The 22,830-nt window shown below is 33.3% G+C and overlaps 2 protein-coding genes across 4 annotated transcripts; both read right to left on the bottom strand.

Moving 5' to 3' along the window:
- Positions 1 to 3,231: 3,231 nt before the first annotated feature.
- On the bottom strand, positions 3,232 to 8,911 carry LOC142618368 (pentatricopeptide repeat-containing protein At4g16470-like). Of its 3 annotated transcripts, XM_075791291.1 has the most exons (6): positions 8,498 to 8,908; positions 6,699 to 7,663; positions 6,527 to 6,584; positions 4,601 to 4,745; positions 4,172 to 4,293; positions 3,232 to 3,889 (listed from the first exon to the last, which is right to left on the bottom strand). In XM_075791291.1, the coding sequence occupies exons 1-6, from the start codon at positions 8,800 to 8,802 to the stop codon at positions 3,634 to 3,636; spliced, it is 1,851 nt and encodes a 616-aa protein (XP_075647406.1). In that variant the 5' UTR covers positions 8,803 to 8,908; the 3' UTR covers positions 3,232 to 3,633. The 3 variants fall into 3 exon arrangements, 1 of the variants encoding a protein (XP_075647406.1); XR_012841272.1 differs by lacking the exons at positions 3,232 to 3,889; positions 4,172 to 4,293 and having other exon boundaries at positions 4,605 to 4,745; positions 6,310 to 7,663; positions 8,498 to 8,911; XR_012841273.1 differs by lacking the exons at positions 3,232 to 3,889; positions 4,172 to 4,293 and having other exon boundaries at positions 4,608 to 4,745; positions 6,241 to 7,663; positions 8,498 to 8,911.
- A 6,805-nt stretch (positions 8,912 to 15,716) lies between these two features.
- LOC142618284 (polygalacturonase-like) lies at positions 15,717 to 18,196 on the bottom strand. Its single transcript, XM_075791191.1, has 4 exons — positions 17,741 to 18,196; positions 16,607 to 16,896; positions 16,244 to 16,472; positions 15,717 to 15,935 (listed from the first exon to the last, which is right to left on the bottom strand). Exons 1-4 carry the CDS (start codon positions 18,176 to 18,178, stop codon positions 15,717 to 15,719), a joined length of 1,176 nt encoding a protein of 391 aa, XP_075647306.1. The 5' UTR covers positions 18,179 to 18,196.
- Positions 18,197 to 22,830: the final 4,634 nt, after the last annotated feature.

The following is a 22,830-nucleotide window of genomic DNA, read 5'->3' as shown; positions in this document are numbered from 1 at the left end:
ATCAAACCATTTTCCCTAGTATAAACACACACTTAAGTCATTAAGAGAGAGAGAGAGAGAGCGATGGTAAAATTACCAATTTTGTTAAGTGATAGTTTCTATTTTATCATAAGAACACTTTGACTTCAACTTTTAAAGAATTTTTTCTCTACCATTTTGTTGATCCTGTATTCCACCCAAAACATGCTCCTCTTTTGAAAGATAAAGGCCATTGATTGACTTTCCTAATATGTACGGGCTTTATTTGAATTTTAAATTTTTTAAAAAAAAACCTATTATAACATCTGAAACAAAATAGAAAAGGCATGAGTGCCAGCTTAACCTTTTAGGGTGGTAACTTTTTAATCTAGCAAATTTCAAGGCAAAAAAATTGATATTTGCCTCACCAACAAGCAAAAATTTTGACAGCAGACACTAACAAATTAAAAACAAGGTTATTCACGGGTTACTTGTCAAATATATGTCATACATATTTTAAGTTTTCTTGATATCTTGATACTAATGCTTTTTGCATAAGGGTTCTTTACAGACATTTGGGCACACAAAAGAGTCACGCATACCACAGGTTTATGCTATTGATCAGAATAAAAAATCATCTACTTCTCCTAGTTACCACTGAACATATCATGTCCAAAATTGAAATGTCTTGATTCTTATATTAGGTATGCATTCTCACTTGTAAAGTTGTGAAGCACTATAGACAATGGTATGGCCCTATTTCATTGAAGTATCTTTTTTTTATAATACAAATATGCGTGTGCACAACACAGACTCTCAAGTAGACAATTTCAGTTTGACAGATGGATATTACCATGGTTTTTTGAAGGGGATGGAGCAATTGCATCAGGTTTAACATGCTGATGATGACGATGATGACTGCATATTGGTGAGGGATTACTGCTAGGACCTGACATATATGGCTAAGTGGGATCAAGAATTGGTTGAGAAGATGATCATGATCTCATGGGGTCTGTGGAATAATAGGAATGAGGTATGGAATGGTGGGGCAAAGAAAAAGGTGCAGGCAGTAATTCATGGTGCTCTTGATTATTTGGTGGAGTACCAGTCCGGTCAAGCATCCACAATTATGCAGGAAGCAAAATGCCCTGCATCTTGGGCCCCTCCACCTCCTAACTCTTATAAGATAAATGTGGATGGAGCTGTTTTTGCAGCTCAAAATCAGCTGGTGCGGGAAGTATTATTCTGGATGAAGGTGGCAGATTGATTGGGGCTTGCAGCAAGAAGATTTTAGCTCCCTTTGGTGCTATTGAGGCCGCAGCTAAAGCCATAGAGCTTGGTTTACAATTTGCAAAGGATATGCTCATCCAGGATTTTGTGATTGAATCTGACTCCCTAACTCTGGTCAATGCACTTAAGGAATTATCGCCTCCCCCTTCTGCTGTTGCTGCTCTGGGGTACTGCTCCCTGGCTGCATCACATGAGTTTTGTAGGGTAGCCTTTTCGCATGTAGGAAGGCAGGGCAATAGGCCCATTCACATTTCAGCAAAACATGCCCTTCTCATTGTTAATTTCTCAGTTTGGATTGAAGAGACTCCTTGTTTTCTTGAACAAGCTCTTCTCCATGATGTAATTATTGGCACAAGTTAATGGAATTGTTTGCAGTTTCTCATCAAAAAAAAAAAAAAAAAAGGAGATATGTAAGGCATTCAGCTGATAAGCAGATGAAAAAAAAAAATGCTTATAAAGTGTTTCTTTGTATCAGGATAAGCAAATGAGCAAGAAATGTCTTCTAAGTGGTGTATTATGTTGGGCTTGAGCAATATAACTTGATTTGATAGCTAAAGTCAGTGTGGTCCAAAGTAAGCTACGTGCTCGGGTGAGATGAGCTGCCACTAAGGTCACCTCCAAAAGGTCTGAAGCTAGGAGGCTTTAGTGAGGTGCTCACCTTCAGAGTCTAGGCAAGGCACCTTTAGTGAGATGTTCACCTAATGCCTAGGCACCTAGGCACCCTTTAAGGCACATGAGGCAATGCCTAAAACAAATTCCAAATACACACACACATATACCTACGCACACTTTAGTGCCTGGGTGAGTGCCTCAAGCAATGCTTAAGGCGCATGAGGCGACGCCTAAAAACAATTCTACACACGCACACACACACACATAAATATTCCGCAATTTGGCAAAAGTAGGAAGTCTTTACTTTATTAAAGTGGGGGTTGAGCTAGCCACCACAAACATATTAAAGACAAAACAGGAGAGAGAAAGGGGAGGAGGGGGGAATACACGTCTACAAGAACAAAACTCTGGAATCTGCTTAGACTTGTACGGTACATATTTCAGTCCACCCAATGCATAATGGGAAGGTTCCAACATTCTTCTTAATTGAATCCCAAAGTCCCTCCATCCTAGTTGTAACTTTTTGGCAGGGATAATGATAGATCTCCGCAACCCGCCTACAGCTCAGTCACTGATAAATATTGACCAAACAAGTTTGACCCTTGTTGCAAAGTGTAAGCAGTATCGCCTTCCCTGAGCACGAAGAATTGCTTTGGATTGCCTCCAATCACGGTGTGTTCCAGGTTCCGCATTAACCAAATTGCTGCACTCTTGCCCATAAAATCTGATTGCATGTAGTATTTTCCCCGTTTAAAAATCTTAAGGGAGAAAGATTCCCTCCTTCCCCCACCACCAACTGAAACAGCTTAACTCCAATAAAATAAAAAATAAAAAAATAAAACTTCGGAAACTACCCATTCCGAACCACTAACAATATGTCCATCTATAGTTTGATAGTACATCTTGCACTCAAAGGATATTTTTACCTCCCTTTTATTAGAAGGGATAGGAGTCAGACAGAGGATATTTTTACCTCCCTTTTATTGGAAGGGATAGGAGTCGAACTAGACAAGGTATCTTTTCATTACAATCTTCAATCTTAGTTCCAATTTTGGTGATTCCTAGGCTAAGGCCAGAAATCTAAAAAGATCTTAGGGCAATTTGCTTTTGGAACAAAGGTAAGAAACTAAGACCTGCAACTTTGATTTCCATAAATCTAAAGAAAAATACCTTAATACCAAGTAGAACACAACCCTATTCCCAAAAAAATTTTAACTTTTCAAAGGGAGACAACAGTTCACAAGCAAATGGTTGATATTATTAGGGTATCTAAGATACAACACCTAAGAAAACTATACTTTAAATTTTAAACTTTCATACTATACGTGAATACAACTATCGACTATAAAAGGTTCTTTAAGAAGAAGAAAATAATAGAAAAGACCTCTTTGAAATTCACATTCACTATAGTTTTATATTTTCCAGCAATGTATATTGATGATATTTAAAGCATCTATCAAACATTGACCACATAAATAGATGTAACAATATCTACATTCTTGATAGGGACCTAAAGATGTAAAATTCCTAACTCAATTGCAATTTCACTATTGACAAGTTGCGTAGACTACAAGGCAGAGCATACTAGGAAATTTCAGATTTCCTACTAAGCAGTTGAACTATGCATAAGAGACACACTGAACGTTTTGAGATTCCAGGACTGTCATTGCAGCTTTCTTGACTACTTGTCCGCCAACATAGTGTTGCCGACACACAGGCATGTAGACAGACCAATCAGTTCGGTCTGTGTCTCCACTGTTTTCCTTAGTTGAACTATGCATAAGAGACACACTGAACGTTTTGAGATTCCAGGACAGTCTTTGCAGCTTCCTTGACTACTTGTCCGCTGACATAGTGCTGCCGACACACAGGCATGTAGACATCAGCCCCACCAATCAGTTCAGTCTGTGTCTCCTCTGTTTTCCTTAAGGTGAAGAAAGCACGCTTACCGCAAAGTTCACAGCGAGCAGTTAATTTGGTCACGGAATCAGCCAGGGGAATTATATCCAGCACAGAACCAAAGCTCCTCCTGTCAACAATATTTATATTCATCGTTAGAAGGATCTTGTTAGAATTTCCAAGCAATGTAATATGATATGATGCCATTTAATTGCAAAAAAGCTTTTTAAGTTATAACCTAATTGTTTCTCAAAAAAAAGAAGTTATAAGCTAAAACTCTCAATCCAAAAAGAATAGTCAATGACCTAATAGCTGTTGTATGAATGGTGGTAGATTATAATTAGGTAAAAAAAAAATTTAAAAATCACGAGCATAAAAATACCTAAATATAATTGGTGGCCTATTAAAATACCTTAAATAATTACCATCTAGTCCAGCAACTATTACTCTTTTGCCATCATGATCAGCAGCTTCACGACAGAAATCATAAAGGTCCTCAAAGAATTGAGCTTCATCAATACCAATCACATCTAACTGTCACCAAATACAGGTCAAAACTAAGTATCACTCCTAGTGTACATAAAAAACTGATGAAAGTTAAATGCAATGATCTCACCAAAAAGAACCAGAAAACTATGCTTATTTCAAATTGAGATATTTCTCAGACACACAAACCACTTACTCATTACTGAGACAGTGCACATTCACCAAAAAACAATACACACATGCACGCGCACACACACAGAGAACACATGCACACAAAAGAAATAGTTCTGTATTTTTACACAAGAAAGGATAACTGTTCGTAGTACATGTATCACAAATTGTGTCATTGAAATACCTGATCATATGCATCAAGACCAAATTTTTCTCTGAATGATGACAAATCAGGTAAGGCCAAGCATGGCAATTTTGCCCCATCATGTGTCACAATCGAATCCAATCCATATCTTGTATCCTTATTTGATTTTATTATTGCCACACTTCTGCATAACAGAGATATAAAAAAGAAACAAATCATCATAAGAATAATTCCAAAAACATTTAAATATTGTTCAGTAAATCAAGTATTTGAATATTTTCTGCCTTGTATTTGCATAAAGCATGAAAATTTTTTTTCCAACAGAAGTTTTGGTGTTTTTGTAGTTCAAATACTGGTGCAGCAAGCTGCTTCACATTGTTGAAGTATCTCTTGAATGAACAATATCAACGGTGGTGATAAGAAGTTACAAGCTCCCATAGTTAAATTGATTAAAATCAAAAGCTTTAGATAACAAATGGAAGAAATCCAAATAGAACACTGATCTCTTTCTAATACTCAAAAAACTAGAATTCCAATATCTATATAGGTTCCTAGGGTCTTCAAGAAAATAATGGGAGAGGAAAGGGATCTTAGGTTTAGGGTTCGGGTCCTGGCATAATATTTTCAGCTTAAATGTTGCAGCACGTTAGAATAGACCTAGATTTAGAGGCAAATAGGAAACTTAGTCAGACATAACGTGTTTTACAGACTTTACTAGGCACAAGAGAAGGTTACTATGCCAATAAAAAGAAATTTGATATCAATTACTTCTAATAAATTGAAAGAAATGAAATTTAGAATTACAAGTTATATGACATCCAAAATAGCTTGAGAAAAATAATGGGTTTAGAGTGATAAGGATCTTGCAAAAAATGACTTTAGATGTGTATACGGACAAAGAGGATTAAGGGAGGGGGCCATGTAATTTCTAGAAGGATGAGAACTAAGGAGGAAAGGTTGAGAAAGCGGTGGGGAGAAGTGATTACATATCTTGCATAAATGACACATAATTTGATAAGCTTCTGTTTCAATTTTGAGGTTTTTTATATGATATATCTAGTTTAGGAACTTAAGGAAAGCGGAGGAGCGAGAAATGTCAGGAATAAACAGCTGCATTTCTCATATATCACACGAAATAACAATAACCAAGCCTTAATCCCAAAATTTTTGGGGTTGGATTCTCATATATCATATAGTATCATGCAAGATTTTACACATTTATCATCAATTATATATCATATCATACAACAACACCAGCCAAGCCTTAATCCTGAAATTTTGGGTTGTCTTCTCATATATCATATCATACAAGTAAATTTTCATACACTTGTCATTGATCTAGATTGCCTGTGAATTCAACAAATTTTGACCTTTACACATCATCAAAAAACCTGAACAGACTGAACACATAGATACATATGCAAGCATCAATATGCATTATTCAAAATACAATTTTTGGCATTAGCAGGAGTCAGGACACTAAACAGGTTGACCTATATGCTTGGACAGATGGAATGGCTCTATCGCTGCTGTAACCAGAATTAATAAACTGAAACTATACAATTTTCTTTGGTACAGATAAAAATATGTTTAAATTCTTGAAGAATGAAATAACTAAAATGATCCAGTTGCCTAATTAGATAATATTTGATATGTAACTGATATCTATTGAGCCTCACCCATAAGTGGACCTTCCAGATTCTACAAAATTTAAGAAAGCACCAAGGTTTTAGGCATACGGCTCTTACTCTCTCAAATAACCCTGCTTCGCAACAAAAAGATATTCACAGGAAATGAGTCATTTTCCATGACGTGAGTTAGTTGTCACCTAGATCAGGAACATAACCCGCATCCTTTAAAATACAAGTCATTTCTCTGGTCAACTCATATAGCTCCTTAGATTGTTTATCACCCTTGAAGAAGAATTGGGACCCATTTTGAACCTCTATTCTGCTATAACCAGGCTCCTTTATGATCCCTGATTCCCGCATCACAGCCCTGACCTCTGCAGCATTTTCCCAAAACCCAGAGGTGGCATAAGCATTAGACAAGACCACATATTTTCCAGGATTTTTGGGTTCCAATTCAAAAAATTTCTTTGCTGCAAGCTTTACCAAGTTCATGTCTCCATGAACCCTACAAGCCCCAAGCAAAGCACCCCATATCACTGAATGCTCCTTACAAGGTGATTTCAGAACAAACTCATACGCCTCTTGTAACCGGCCAGCACGCCCTAAAAGATCAACTATAGCTGCATAATGTTGCCCTCTTGGCTGAATTCCATAATCTTTGGTCATAGATGAGAAATATGCCCAACCCTCGTCAAGCAAACCTCCATGGCTGCAAGCAGAAAGAACTGAAAGAAAAGTAACATAATTTGGTTTGAAACCTTCAGTTTTCATCCTATGAAAAGATTCCAAAACCTCTACAACTTTTCCATGCTGACCATAGCCAGAGATTAAAGCACTCCACATAACAACATTCCTATTTAAAGACTTGTCAAATACCCGATGCCCATCAGATAAACTACTGCATTTAAAGTACATGTCCATAAGGGCACTATTGACTACCACATTTTCCCTAATTTGACACTTGATCATGACACCATGAGCCTGTTTCCCATGCTCGAGTGTTGCTAAAGTGGCACAAGCTCTGAAGACTGATGCAAAGGTATACTGGTCTGGTATAAAACCAGTCTGTCTCATCTTGTAATAAAGATTTAACGCCACTTCTTCAAGCCCCTTTTGCACATACCCTGCAATCATTGCATTCCATGAAACCAAGCTTTTCTCCCGCAAATTATCAAATAGAACGTGAGCAGTTCCTAGATCCCCTGATTTCACATACAATATCAACAATTTAGTCTTCATATACTCATTGGGATCATATCCAACAACAACCATTAGTGCATGGATTCTTCTCCCCTTCTTATACTCTTTTCTAAATATGCATTCCTGCAATAGAAGAGCATAGGTTCTTGGTTCCACTCGCACTCCAGTGGTGCACAACAGTCCCACAGCTTCCCTCAATCTTCCCGAAATACAAAGACCCTTTAATGTTTTATCCAATTGGAGGTAGCTCTTGTAAGGCTTAACCTGAAAGCTGGTGATAATCACATTCCATCAATTGAACCAGTACATTGCCAAAATCTACTCTTTCCCAATTCTAAAAATAATATATGCAATTACGCATGTCAATTCCATCAAACCTTGAGCAGCTTTACAAAAATCACATTACATACATAAGTATGTATATAGTAATGGAAAATTCCATCCAAATTGCCAAATATTCAAAGTACCCAATTCACCATTCAACGTAGGATCTCTTATTTTGCACAGAAAATAATACTACCCACCAAATAAATGAAGCATTTTATCAACAAACTGCATGAATTCAAGCTCAAATTCAATTATAATACATGCATAAAAATGTATGTAAGAATGGCAACATTCCATTCAGACAGTCAAATATTCATACAACCTAATTCACCGCTGTAAACATCTCATCTTTGGCACAAAACAAATACTACCCACCAAAAAAAAATTATCAACATTTCACAAAATTCAATCATAAAACATACATAAACATGCATATAAAAGCAGCATAACTCCAATCAACCCATTACACTACTGCACCTAAGACATCTCATGTTAGCACAATAACAACACTGTTCACCATTAAAAGCAACATTCTCAAAAACAACTCAAGCAAATACAAGCTCAAGCTCAATTATAATGCATAAATTTAAAAGGGAACATTTCTATTCAAATAGTTAAACTACCCAATTCAGTACTGAACCTGAAAGATCTCATCTTTAACACTAAACAACACCACCCACCAAAACGTGCTAAAATTTTATCCACTACCCACATAAATTTCAAGCATGTATATAACACACACAAAGAAAGTAACTAAAACTAGTGAAGGTTCACAAACCTGCCATTGCTGCTCTCAGATTGAATTCTGCGAAGAAGGGTGGTGGTTTTTCCGGCGAACATGGGGCCAACGATCACGTGAATCTCTCCGGGAGGCGACGGCGGAGTAAGTTGCTCCGTGTGCACGCCACGACTTTGGATTGAATGAATGGAATAAGTGGGAGAAACGGTGGTGGGTTTTAGGGGAAGGAAAATTGTGGGGTTGGGTGGAAAGGATTTTGAGGCCAAGGAAAGGAGGCCAAGATGAGCGGTTTTGGGGAGGTGAGAAGTGAAGGCTGACAACGTTGGGGTCAGGAAGGACTTCATATGAGAGAGAGAGAGAGAGAGAGAGAGAGAGAGAGAAGAGAGCTTTCTTTGGTTTAAGGTAGAGAAGTTCAGACTTCAAAGAGCTTTGAGAGAGAGAGAAATAGCAATTGTGTACCTTTTCTTTTCTTTTCTTTTCTTTTTTTCTAATGGAAAGCAATTGATCACGTGGTCTACTATTTTTTGGTAACGGTTAATTTAAAGTATTTATTATAATTTGAAAGTATTATATTTTTCATTATACTCTTAGATTTTTTTTATGATTAAAAAAATGTAGTAATCTTAAATTATAATAAATATTATAAATTAACTCTTACTTAAAAAATAGAAGAGTTTCTGAACACATGCGAGCGCGGGCCCATAAGCTAGTTTTTTTTAGTGGTAGTAGCAAAAAAAAACTATATTTTTTATTATATACTAGTCTCATCACACACGCTTCGCGCATGCGATGAGACTTTTCTTTTTTAGTGGTCTTATTCTGTAAGAAAAAACTGTATTTAATTATTTTATGTACATATATGATTTTTATCTTTTTTAGTGGTCTTATTTTGTAGGAAAAAATTGTATTTAATTATTTTATATACATATATGATTTTTATTTTAAAAATCTAATTTATAAGTGAATAAATCAATTTAAAAATTAATAGGAGAGTGGTCCTATTTTTTAGGCAATATTTTAGTGGGAGTTGGAGTTGCATTTTTACCGGATTGTCCTTTAGTTTTGTCTCTACTTAAACATAAAACTGTAGGGGCATCTTTGAACTAAAAAATGAGTTTTTACCGGATTGTCCTTTAGTTTTGTCTCTATTTAAACATAAGACTGTAGGGGCGTTTTTGAACTAAAAAAATAGGAATCCAAACAGGAGAAGCCCCTTAAATAGTAATATAGATATAATTTTTATTTTAAGAATCTAATTTATAAGTGGATAAATAAATTTGAAAATCAATAGAAAAGTGATTCTATTTTTTAGGCAATATTTTAGTGGAAGCTAGGGTTGTATTTTTTTAGGATTTTCTTTTAGTTTTGTCTCTACTTAAACATAGGAATGTAAAGGTATTTTAGAATATAAAAAAATCCGGATTGTCCTGTAGTTTTATATATATATATATATATATATATATATATATATATATATATATATATATATATATATATATTTGTTTTTGGATAAATGTGTGGTGTTTAACTTATTTTTCTATTTAAAAAAAATAAACATGTAGTTGCTTTTAAGAAGTGGGTTAATGGAAGAGTATTCCTATTTTGTAGGCAATATTTTAGTGCAACTTAGACATATATTTTTACCCAACTATCATTTAGTTTGTCTCTACGTAAAGTTAGGAGTGTAGGCTTATTTTGGAATAAAAAAAAAATTCGGTCCAAACAGGTACAGCCGCTTAAATAGTAGTATAGAATACCTAAAAAATAGGTTTTTTTTTTTTTTAGAGATGCAACGTCCACAACATTCTTGCAACATTTTTACAACAAATCACAAGTGGTTAGTTGTTATTAGTTCAAATTTGAACTTAACAGGAAGATTACTTTTTTGCCCCAACAATAACAACCAGTAACAACCTGCCACTTAGAATTTGTTGTGAAAATGTTGTGGACATATCATTTCTCTTTTTTTTACTTGAAGTTGCAAAAAAATAGGCAATCCGACGTTGATGGATTTTTCTTTTTCGTTTTTTGCTTGAAGTTGCAAAAAAAAAAAAAAAAAAAGGAAACCAACGTTGATGGTTTTTTCTTTTTTCTTTTTGCTTGAAGTTGCAAAAAAATAGGAAACCAAAGTTGATGGATTTTTTTTTTCTTGAAGTTGCAAAAAAAGAAAAGTAAACCAACGTTGATGGTTTTTTTTGGCTTGAAGTTGCAAAAAAAAAGGAAATCAACATTGATGGATTTTTTTTTGGCTTGAAGCTGCATAAAAAAAAGGAAACCAACGTTGGTGGTTTTTTTTTTGCTTGAAGTTGCCAAAAAAAAAAAAAGGAAATCGATGTTGATGGTTTTTTTTTTTTTTTTTGCTTGAAGTTGCAAAAAAAATAGGAAACCAACATTGATGGATTTAGAAGCCCATTGGTGTGATCATTCGGGACTAGCGTGGTGAGGCCATTGGTGCGTCATCCATGCCAGTTCTCGCAGCCCAGTTCGTTGTGGAGTTAGAAGCCCTTGCTTGTCATCGTGCGATGCAGTTTGCAATAAAGCTAGGACTACAAGACATTGTTTTCGAAGACGATTATCTCCAGGTGATCCAAGCTATTTCACAAGAACATTCGGACCACTTGACTTATGGCCACATTATTGAAGACATCTAAAACCAAGTTGCTGCTCTTTCTTCTTCTAACTTTATTTTTAATACTAGACATTGCAACGTTGTAGCAGATGCACTAGCTAAAAAAGCCAAGAATTTAGGGAGACTCAGGTGTGGATTGTTGTCCCCCTTGTAGAATTTGACATTCATTGAAGTTTGTTTTGCCTTTGAATAAAAGCCCAAGCTACTGATAGTCTAATTTCTCAAAAAAAAAACGTTGATGGATTTTTTTTTTTTTTTGGTTTGAAGTTGCAAAAAAATACGAAAGGAACGTTAAAGGACTGACCGCCCTAAAAAAAAACCGTTGATGCAAATTCATGTTGGCAATTTCACTACAATTTTAAAAGTTTATCTTTAAAGATAAGTTATCCAGTATCATTCTTGCTTTAGCAAATTTGCATATATGACAATTGCTTACAAAGTCATCAAATGTGCAATGAAAGGCACAAAAAAGAACAATATTAAATTTCATAAGATAGGATATTTATATTACAAAAAATGTTTTTTAACAACTACTTCGTGTATTGACTACCACTTCGCTCACCCGAATTCATCCAATGTGTTTGCTACACAATCTAACCAAATTGTTGATATGTCACCCTAAAAAAAATACAAAAATACAACAAAAAAAAAAAAAAAAAGATAGCAAGGCTTAAATGTAAGAAAAACAATAAACAAAAATACTAAGAGGAAGAGAGGGCACCGCTTAAAACACATACACTAAAATAATGAGTCAAACTTGATAACCACAAAAAAAAATCAATATATATATATATATATATATATATATATATATATATATATATATATATATATATATATCATTCCTATTCTTTAAAAAATAGTCATTAATTAGAGAAAATACTTAAACACCCATCAAATTGTCCAAATAAAAGAAAAGAAAAAAAAACCATCAACGTTGGTTTCCTTCTTCTTTTTTTGCAACTTCAAGCAAAAAAAAAAAGATAAGATAAGATAATGATATAATAAAAGAAAAGAAAAATAAAAATAAAAAAAGATAAGATAATGATATGAAAATGATAATGTTAACAAAGTGTAGTCCTTTAAGTATCTAAATCATGGTAAAATAATATATTTTTATTGGAGATAAAATAACCTTTTTTACAAATTAAACGATAATCTAAGACTTTCAAAAAAAAAAAAACACGTTACTAACCTAAGGGAAACAAACTTCATGCATGCATATAATTTAGAGCACACATATAATAGAACACGTTACTAACCTGAGGGAAACATCCTTCAACCTTGAGCGTTACAATGGCAAGGCATTAAACTTGGTGACAAAAAAAAAAAACATGTACATATAATAGAACATGTTCGATGTGGCCCTAGAAAAAAAAAAAAAAAACAAAATCAAACTTAAAAAATGAACCTAAGGGAAACAACCTTCAACCCTGACCGTTACAATGGCAAGGCATTAAGCTTGGTGGCCAAAAAAAAAAAAAAAAAAACCTGTACATATAATAGTACCTATTCGATGTGGCCCAAAAAAAAATTAAACTTAAAAAATGAACTTGAGGGAAACAAACTTCATGGAAATAAAACCTGTTCGATGTGGCCCAAAATCAATTCGTGCAGTCATCATTAAAGACAAAAAAGTGAGATTAGAGAGAGAGAGGGATGAGATTTGATCTAAGAAAAAATCTTACCTCAAATCTATGCTGTTGTTGTTGTCATTTGTAGTGAAATCTGAAGCAAAGAGGTGGGTGAAAGAAGTTTAGAAACACAGAATTGAGAGAATTGGAGAACTGAAGAAGAAGCAATTTGAGTTTGAAAACTAACATAAGTGTACTGGAAGTGTGCTCCTATTTTGTAGATAGTGTTTTACATAGAAATTAAAGAAGCATTTTTACCAAGTTTTGTCCCTACTTAAACATAGGCTGTAGGGGTATTTTAGACCCAAAAAAAATCCGGTCCAAACAGGGCCAGCCGCTTAAATAGTAGTATAGACTAGCCTCATCATAAGTGCACCTGCGACAAGGCTTTCCTTTTTTTTTAGTGGTAGTAGCAAAAAAAAAATTTATGTTTTTTATTATATATAATTTTTATTTTGAGACCTATCAAGAGAGTGGTCTTGTTTTGTAGGTAACATTTTAGTGGGAGGTAAAGATATATTTACTTATAAAAAAAAAAGTGTTTATATCTATTTAGTTTAGTTTTTTTTTTTTTTTTTTTGATATTTAGTCTTTTTTTTGGATAAACATGGGGTTTTTTTTTTAAGGAAAAAAACAGTAGTGGGTTGTTTAACTTATTTTTCTATTTAAAAAAAAAACTAATAAACATATAATTAATTTGAAGAAGTGGGTTAGTGGAAGAGTGTTCCTATTTTATAGACAATGTTTTAGTGCAAGTTAGATATGTATTTTTCCCAGACTATCCTTTAGTTCTGTCTCTACTTAAACTTAGGAAAATAAGGGTATTTTGGACAAAAAAAAATATTATCCAAATAGGGGAAGCCCCTTAAATAGTAGAAACAAAACTAAAGGATAGTCTGATAAAAATACATGTCTAACTTGTACTAAAACATTGCCTACAAAATAGGAATACTCTTCCACTAACTCACTTCTTCAAATTAACTATACGTTTTTTTTTTTAATAGAAAAATAAGTTAAACAACCCACTACTATATTTTTCCTTAAAAAAAAAAAGCAAAATTACACGGTAAGTCCTTAAAGTTTACTTGCTAAGCACAATTGGTCCCTAAACTTTTAAGTGAGTGTTATTACTCTCTAAAGTTTTAAAAATGAGCATTATTGGTCCATTTTTTTACTTCTGTTAGTTTTTTTGCCTATGTGTCAAACGGAACAATGATGTGTCTTTTTTTAATGACATGGCAACTATTTTCAGTATCAAAAAATTACTTGCCAGCAAACACACCACCCTTAGGTCAGCCATTGTCTTCGGCGCCACCTCTGGCTCTGGCCAACACTTAATCCCCCTCCTCAGCTCACCTCCCCAAGCACTCCTCCTCGTTGTGGACACATCCTGCAACCTCATATGGATTATCGCTAATAAGTCTCATCAAACAAACTCAATAATTTCTTCAAATGGTACCTAGATTCCAATCTCAAATCAATATTAGATGAAAATTTGCCCAAGATCTAAGCTTGAATTACAAAACCCATTTTCAATAACCCCAGTTGCAACAAAATAGATGGTGGAAACCAAGAGGTGGGTCTATTAGAGAACGCATTTAAGCTCATGAAACCACAAAACGAAGAGGTGGGTCTTGCTCTAATTTTTTTTTTTTTTTTTGGGGCTGACTTGGTCTTGCTCCTAATTGATGGTGGCTAGTTTAGTATATCGAACAATAGCAATATTAATGGACGTTATAGAACAAGATTCGAAGGAATAGGAAATGATTGGGTTTTTGGCTTTTATTTTTGGGGCCAAACAAGAAATGTGTGGTAAGCAAAATTGGGGTTGTGGGGATTGGGTCCAAACACTGCCGATGTAGGTGACAAGGAGGACAGGTTGGGGTGGAGAGCCAAGAAGGAGGGAGATGAAAGTATTGGCTGGATCTAGCAATGGCATCGAAGACTATGGCGGGCTTGAAGCAGTGGCAATCTGAGGAGAGAACTTGGCATGAGTTGAGTGGTGTGTTTGCTGACATGTAATTTTTTAATACTAAAAATAGTTGTCATGTCATTAAAAAAAGACACATCGTTATTTTGTTAAACACATAGGCAAAAAAACTAACAAAAATTAATAAAAGAACGGATAATGTTTATTTTTAAAACTTTAAGGATCAATAATGGTCACTTAAAATTTTAGGGACCAATTATGCTCAGCAAGTAAACTTTAGGGACTTGGACTGTAGTTTTGCCTTTTTAAAAATGCTGAAAATAAATGCCAGCATAAATCAATTTTTTTTTAGTGTATTTATATTTATGTTCTTATATATTTTCATATTTTTAATCAATTATATGTTTATTTTTATATTTGTGCATGATAGCATATTTTTGTGATGGATATTTCTGGGATTTTAAAAAAAAAAAATTTCTTAGCCCAGGGGCCGGGGTTTTGGCAAACCACATTTATCCGCTAATCTGGTGCAAAGGCTGTATAGGCGTTAAATAGACCACTTCACTATATCCATTTAAAAATGTCTTTGAATTTTTATTCTCTTTTTCTTTTCTTTTCTTTCTCTTTTTTTTTTTTTTTTTTTTTCTTCTTCCTTGATAAAATTATTTTCATAATATAACTAAATATGCTTTATGTGTCTTGACATTGCAAAATGGAATGATAAAAATTTCTGATTAAGTGAGGTCCAACGTCAAATTGTTTAAAATATGAAAATAATACATTAAACGCAACCATACATTTTACAAAAATTCGCACACAAACATCCATATATGAGTTTCAAAATTATATGTTGATTGCAAGGTCAGACAGGCTTCAAGAAAGCCCAATGGACTAGCACTGCCACCGGCTCAAGCAATTAACTTGTCACTCAATGACGTATCACACTAACAATCATACTATGAAACTAAAAAGAAGTATAAATTTTCTCCCTAAGGATGAAAGGACAAGAATGAGGATTCCTTTTCAATCCTTCATAGATATGGATTTTGAATCATTTTTTCCCCTCTACAAGCAACCCGTGGGCTGGACAAAACCAGCAGATGTCCCAGCAGCATTGACGCATGAAGCTTGGGCCACTTGGTTATTGTAAGTGAGTTTTACATTCTCCAATCTTATTCCGGAGCATGGATACCCCGAACTACAATCAAATTTCAAAGCGACCTCTGAAGCTGATGTTCCATGGATGTCTTGGTATGTCACATCACTAATTTGAACACCAGAAACCTGTTAAAAAAAAAAAAACTATATGTCAGTTTTCCATTTGATAGTAGTATCATGGTATGCAAGCTCCAACTAAAAAAAGAAAAAATAAAAGAAAAATATTGAACAGATTATGAAGTCAAAACATTGAAAATGTTTTGGGGGTACAATTTGGGTTTGAAACTAATGCAGAGTAAGATTTGAGTTTGCGACGATAATGGACCCAACTATATTGTGTGGTTTATTTTAACATGTTAAGGCCTTTTTTAGAAGTAACCAAATCATGGTTAAAAAAACATTTGCATGTAAAATATGCTTCAAAATTATCTTACCTGACCAGGGCAACCCTGGTTGCTGGGGCAATAATTTTGGTCAATTACAATTGGATTTTGGACATCTTTCATAGTGACATGTTGAAAAAGAATGTTCTTAGCAAACCCATTGCTAGACCTTCCCCATGATTTAATCCTCACCCCATTCTGAGTACTGGTAAATGTAATTGTTGTGACTGTTACGTTTTGTACACCAGCCTCTTGTTGGTCCTTGCCTAAACTCCCAATGCTGCACCAATTAATTGAACCAATGAGACCAATGTATCATCACAATATAATATATATGGTTGTTCCAATCACGTAATATTTGAATGAAGATAAAATAAAAATAAATAAAAAAAAGAAGAAGAAGAAGCTATTTACCTAATTCCATGCCCAGGTCCGCATGCAACATTCTCAATCCACAAGTTAGTGGTACCAGGGCCAATTGAGATGCAATCATCACCGGATCCAATCTTAGAGTTGAGAATTGTGACACTTGAAGATAATTGAACATGAATACCATCAGTATTTGGGCTATTTCCGGGCGCAATGACCTTGACACCTTGCATTTTCACGTTTTGGCAGCCATTTACGACAATGTGGTACAATTGGCTATTTAAGGAGGTTAATGCACTGACCACAATATTGTTTGAGTTGGAAAATTCTAGTGTCTGCTTGTATACACACAAGAAAATCTTCCAATTATTATTGTTAAACTATATATGGAGTGTTTCTCTAAATTAATGATGAATATGACTATATGTGGCTATTCAATTAAATATGTGGACCTTAGAGTGAAAATTCATCAATCTAAGCAACAAAAGCCTAAGCAAGTTGTTTGACCTTTGACATTCTCATCAGTATTTATTTGATCATCTAAGGCTCGAGATTTAATTAAACATTAGTCAGATTGGCATTAAAGGGCTAGATTATATGGATGCACAAAACTGAAATATTCTACGATCCAGAACATGGGATTATTCCCATTAAGTATAGTCGATACGATTTCCTTAGAAGTCGGCTTGTCATGGCAGTAAAAGGAAGTTATTTTAATTTGACAAAAATCTCGTCCCAAACCCAGAAGAGCAAAATAGCAGTTTAAAATTTAAACTGAAAATCAGATTGAAAAGCACACTAGTTTCCACCAATAAATTAAATCAAATCCCACACCCACTCCCAGTTTAACTACCTAGAAAATGGAGTTATTTTTCTTAATTGAATAAAATGGAAGAATTAAGACAACCATAATGGACGAATTCATCCCAAATGGTGATAACATTTCAAAATGCTCTTTTCTTTTTCTCTATCTACTAATCTAAGCTAAACCAATAGTAATGCTCATTATAAACACTTTTTTTCTTTCACAAAAACTTCAACTCTTTTTAACCAATTGAAACTATTAGTGTGCAATCTTAAAAAATCATATATATAAAAAATGAACTATAAAAAAATAAAGAAAAAGACATTGTTATACTCTAAAGATAAAAGGCAACTTAATGAGTCATTTTCACATACCGTGGCTCCAGAAGGACAACCATTGCCAGAGGCTTTGCAAGCCCATAAACCAGTGCCTTGGCCATCAAGAATTCCACCAGATATGGTAACCCCATTAACTTGCTCAAACAAAAGCCAGGTTCCTATATTTCCAAGGACCGTATAGTCTGATGGAGCCACAAGTGTCCCAGCTATGCGCACAGTGATAGCATTGTTCTTACATGGTCCACTGAAAACCACTTGCCGGAGATAGAACCTCCCTGCTGGCACATAAATCGTGGCAGAACTTACTGAGGCACAAGCTTTTGTCCATGCACTAACAAAAGCCTGAGTTGTGTCAGTTTTTCCATCTGCTATTGCTCCCAAACTGACCACATCGTATGTCACAGATGAAGCTAACACTAAGGAACTGAACATAGAGAGAAGTGCTAGGACAAGAGAGCTTCCGGGGTATGCCATTTTGGTTGATTTGGGTGAGAAAATAATGTCTGTTTGTGACTTTTTGTATGTAAAAGAGAGAAGAACTGAGTTAGGAGGGAGTTTAGGAGTTGAAAGTTGTGGAGGTGAGGAAGTTGAAACGGTTTGAGAGGGTATTTATAGGGATTTGAATGCATATTTAGTTTCTTACTTTTTTAGCATATAATATCAAACAATTACGCAAAGCTGCGCCCGAACTTAAATATTGTTGTTTTACGTTTAAAATTTTTTAATCTCTTCTTTACCAAAATACCTTTACGTGGGACATGCTGATACATGGCTTGAATTTAAGGATAGAATTTGAATGCTACTAAGTTTATTAATAGCTAGCATCCAATGACTTGAAAATTGACAAACTATTGTTATCAATTCTAACTATTGTGTAACTAATACATCCTCTTGGATGCACTTGTATAATATTATTACAAAGCTTAGATAAAATACTTAGGTGCTATTCTTTAAATTTCTCTCTTAAAATTCAACTACATGGTTTTATTCTCATAGAATAGAAGTGTATTTTCAATTAAAACCATATGGTTGAATTTTAAGAGGAAAATTTAAGGACACAACACTTAAGTACTGTACTTATATTTTGATCAGAAAATTAAACACGTTCTTTTATCAAAAAATAAAAATTATTAAAAAAAGTAAACGTAATTAGTCACATGTTAAAAATTTTGCCTAAATTTATTAAACTTGTGATCAATTTTTACTTCTAATTTTGAAAAAGAAAGAATGTGTGGTGATTTTTGTTTTGTGATGATTTTTATTGACTAGATGTGATTGATTTTTATTTATTTTATAGTTCATTAATATTAGATTTTCAGTAGTTTGCACTAATTAACTCACTTAGCACAAAGATTAAAAAATTTAAGTGAACACATGGTACAAAATTAGCCCACAGTTGAAATCTAATTTGGAATTTAATTGAATTTTCTCTAAATTTTTGCTATATATATACACTAGTGTATAACTTGTACATATTCAAATTATACTTGGCGTAGAGTTACAAATTTTTAAGTCATAGATATATATACGTGTTTTACTCTCTCTCTCTCTCTCTCTCTCTCTCTCTCTCTCTCTCTCTCTTCTTTATACACATAAGTTGACTCTTTTTTTTTTGTTTATTGGGTTTTTCATGGATTATTTATATTAAACTCTTCGTCTTTTGCACAGTATTAACTAATTTAAAACAATTTTTTTTTAAGAAATTAAATATATATGCACATGGCACAAAATTAAATGACAATTAGAATCTAATTGGACTTTCTCTAAATTTTGACTCTAATTATATATATATAAATATAGATATTTGTAAAATTTATATTTTCAATCATGTTTATGAGGTCTGTATTATGCCCTCCCCTTGATCTAATTTCTAGATGATCACTCTAAATTGGAATGAAAATTAGGTCATACTTTAATTATCGTTTTCTTTTTCTAGATTTTTTTATTGGACTTTATTTGTTTCTTGTTATGCTATTTCTTTTATAGAAATAATAAAATTTAAAAATATGATTTTCTCTCCATGATAATTGTTCTTTTATTATTAGACTATGACAACGGTGGTGGCACCATGCCTTACACAAGGTGGTCACTTCTGACCTGAATTATTTTTTTAATATATATACCTTAAAAAATTAAATTTTAAGTTGATATGGGTACTGACCACCCTAGAGTACAAGCTTGACAACCCTAAATAAAAAATTTACCTCTCAAAAATTTTGGTCTATTGAAGGTTGAACAAAAAAATTGTAAAACATGTTATGTCTACAACATTTTCACAATATTTTTCTAACTTTTTAAAATTGATTTCACAACAAATCCTAAGTTGTAAGTTGTTGTAAGTGGACAAAAAATTAATTTCAGTGTAACAACTTGCTATATATTACAATTTTCAATGATCTTTAGATCCTAGGTTATAAGAAAATGTCTCATATTTTCATATTAATGATCAGGATGAAATAAAAATAGTATATTGATCATGACAAAGATGCTCTTTTTCAACCTTTTGGCCATAATTTCTCTAAAAACAAAATTAGTGGAGTACTGTATCGATTTAATCCATAATTTTTGGAATTTGCTCTTTTTTTTTTCTTTTTTGTGAAGTGAATATATTCTAGTTTTATTTTTATTAAATTTTGTTTAATTTAAGACTTTTAATGACTACACTGAAAAACATTTCTAAACTCGCTACCGTATGATTATATGGGTGGGGTTCGAACCCAAACCATTTATTTGACAATAAGAAACTTTACAAATTGTTATGGTATTTTATTGTTATGTGTGTTTTAGGAACTACAGCATATGTGATATGTGTATCCCCTAAATCGAAATTGTACAAGATGGATGTGAGTATCATTAGTAGTATTTTTTTTTTTTTTGGTGATAATTATTAACCATAATAACCATTGACACCGTGAGATGAATTAAGGAGGAGGAGGAGGAGGAGGAGGAGAAGAAAGTGGAGTTAAAATGTTAAATTAATTTTAAAAGATAAAAAATATTGGACTTTTGGCTACACAATTAAGGTTCATCTATATATTCCCTAATACACAGCCTTTCACTGAATTTTCTAGATGGGAGTTGTTTCAAAATTTGACATTTTATTATTGGAGATAAGATACATATCCTCTAATTGTAGTCCTACTTTCATGGATATGAGGTTCCAATAAGAGAAATCATATCTGAATTGAGAAGGCATTGTCCATCCCTAGCAGTTGTAAGAATAAAGAAAACAAACAAAAGCTTGTTTGTCAAAATAATTCATGAAAACCTAACTACGAAGAAGGACCAAGGGTATGGAAAGGCCAAATGCACGTACATGCATGGACCTTGTTGCTTTGGATGTGAGATTTCCTAACAAAAGCTTTGTTATAATATATATAGATAAAAAAAAAAAAAAAAACTTTTTAATAATAAATTGCAGAAGAAGGGAATGAAAGCAGTGACCGTTAACGTACGTAATAAAACTTACAAAACATAAAACTTAAATGATAAATTTTTGTTATTATTTTCTCCTATAGTTTATATGCATTGAATTACTTGAATATCACGAAGCCCAATTTATGGAGTATGAACCATATATATAGAAAAAAATTTAATCCTTTTGAAGTGATTCCCTGAGTAATTAATACAGGGAAATGTTTTTTTTTTTTTTAGAATACTAAATATTTTTTAACACACACACGGGGAGAGAGAAAAATGTCTTAAAGAAACTTACAATGGTGTATATTCAAAAGGGTCTAACTCTTGAATATACAGCACAGACTTTAAACCTCTTTAACTCACACTCATTTTCTAATGTAGGATTAACCCATTGTTTTTTCTTTTGAGAATACTAAATATTTTTTAATACAGGGAAATGTTAATAGTCCTGGTAAGGTGCTTGTTGAGGATGATTTGTTGTGAGGTCCATTTACTCATAAAATTGATATAAATTGATGAAGGAATTGAAAATATTACTGAAGTGACAAGTGAAATTTTTTTTTCTCAAAAAAAAAAGAGTGAAATGAAATTCAAAAATTTAGATTTATTGACTCTACACCATATTAAGATATCAATTATATATACTCTGCAACATAAAAACTTCGTTCCATAAGATTCTATTTGGCAAGGAACCTTTTTTTTTTTTATTGACATTTTTTTTTTTGTATTTTCAAGGGAGATATTTATGATTTAAATTCCCCTTCTGACTTTTTTTTATTTTTATTTTTATACAGGGTAAAAATTCTACTCTAACTTAATTTAAATGTATATGTGTATGAAGTTTCCTCCTAGAGACTTGAACCCCAGTCCTAGCCCCTACACCCTAAAAACACTTATACTTGTGGAATAACCATCACTTCAATGGTGCACGATGGTGACTATTAAATTATAATATTTTTCACTCCAATCCATTTTTTTCTTCTAAATAATTAAATCTGAGAAATAAATCAATAAAACTCATAATTAAAACCAAGGGAGTGAAGTTCATACCGTACCAGCTAGTACAGTTGGAATTTTTCACACCAAAGTCCAAATTGGTACAAAAATAGCTGTGATTTGTACCGCCTTAGATACCAGGTTATACTGTTCTAGCCATTCCAGAACATTCCAGCCATTTTGGCTGGAAAAGATATTTCGGACCAGTACAGAGCAGAGAAGAAAAGAAAAGAAAAATAATAAAAATAAATAAAGAAGAAGAGAAAGAGAAGAATGGGTTAGCCACACAGTGCCTAATTTGTGGGTTCTTCTTAAACATTTTCTTATTTGGATGTAGTTCAGCCTCCATAGCAGCTTGTCGCTACAGCTTCTTCTTCCTTCTCCTTCTTCTTTGTTCCTTTCCCTTTTTCTGCTTCTTGATATCTCTACTTGCAATCCATGACAGTTTTGTGCTTTTGTGCTATGATGCACCGACACTGACACGACACGACGATACGACAATTTTTGAAAAATAAAGATACGACACGGCATGGACATGACAATTAAATAATTAATTAAATTTTATATTTAGGCATATTTTTAAATATTTTTGGACATAAAATATGTTTATGTCTAGAATTTAAATCATGTAAGAACTACAAATAAGTAAATTAACACCCAAAGTAGTACAATAGTACACATAAAATGTTTAGAGTACAAATCCAAAGTTT

This window comes from Castanea sativa, chromosome 12, assembly GCF_040712315.1.
Source record: "Castanea sativa cultivar Marrone di Chiusa Pesio chromosome 12, ASM4071231v1".
In the NCBI taxonomy this organism is placed as follows: domain Eukaryota; kingdom Viridiplantae; phylum Streptophyta; class Magnoliopsida; order Fagales; family Fagaceae; genus Castanea; species Castanea sativa.
This window is presented reverse-complemented; position numbering and strand designations above follow the sequence as displayed.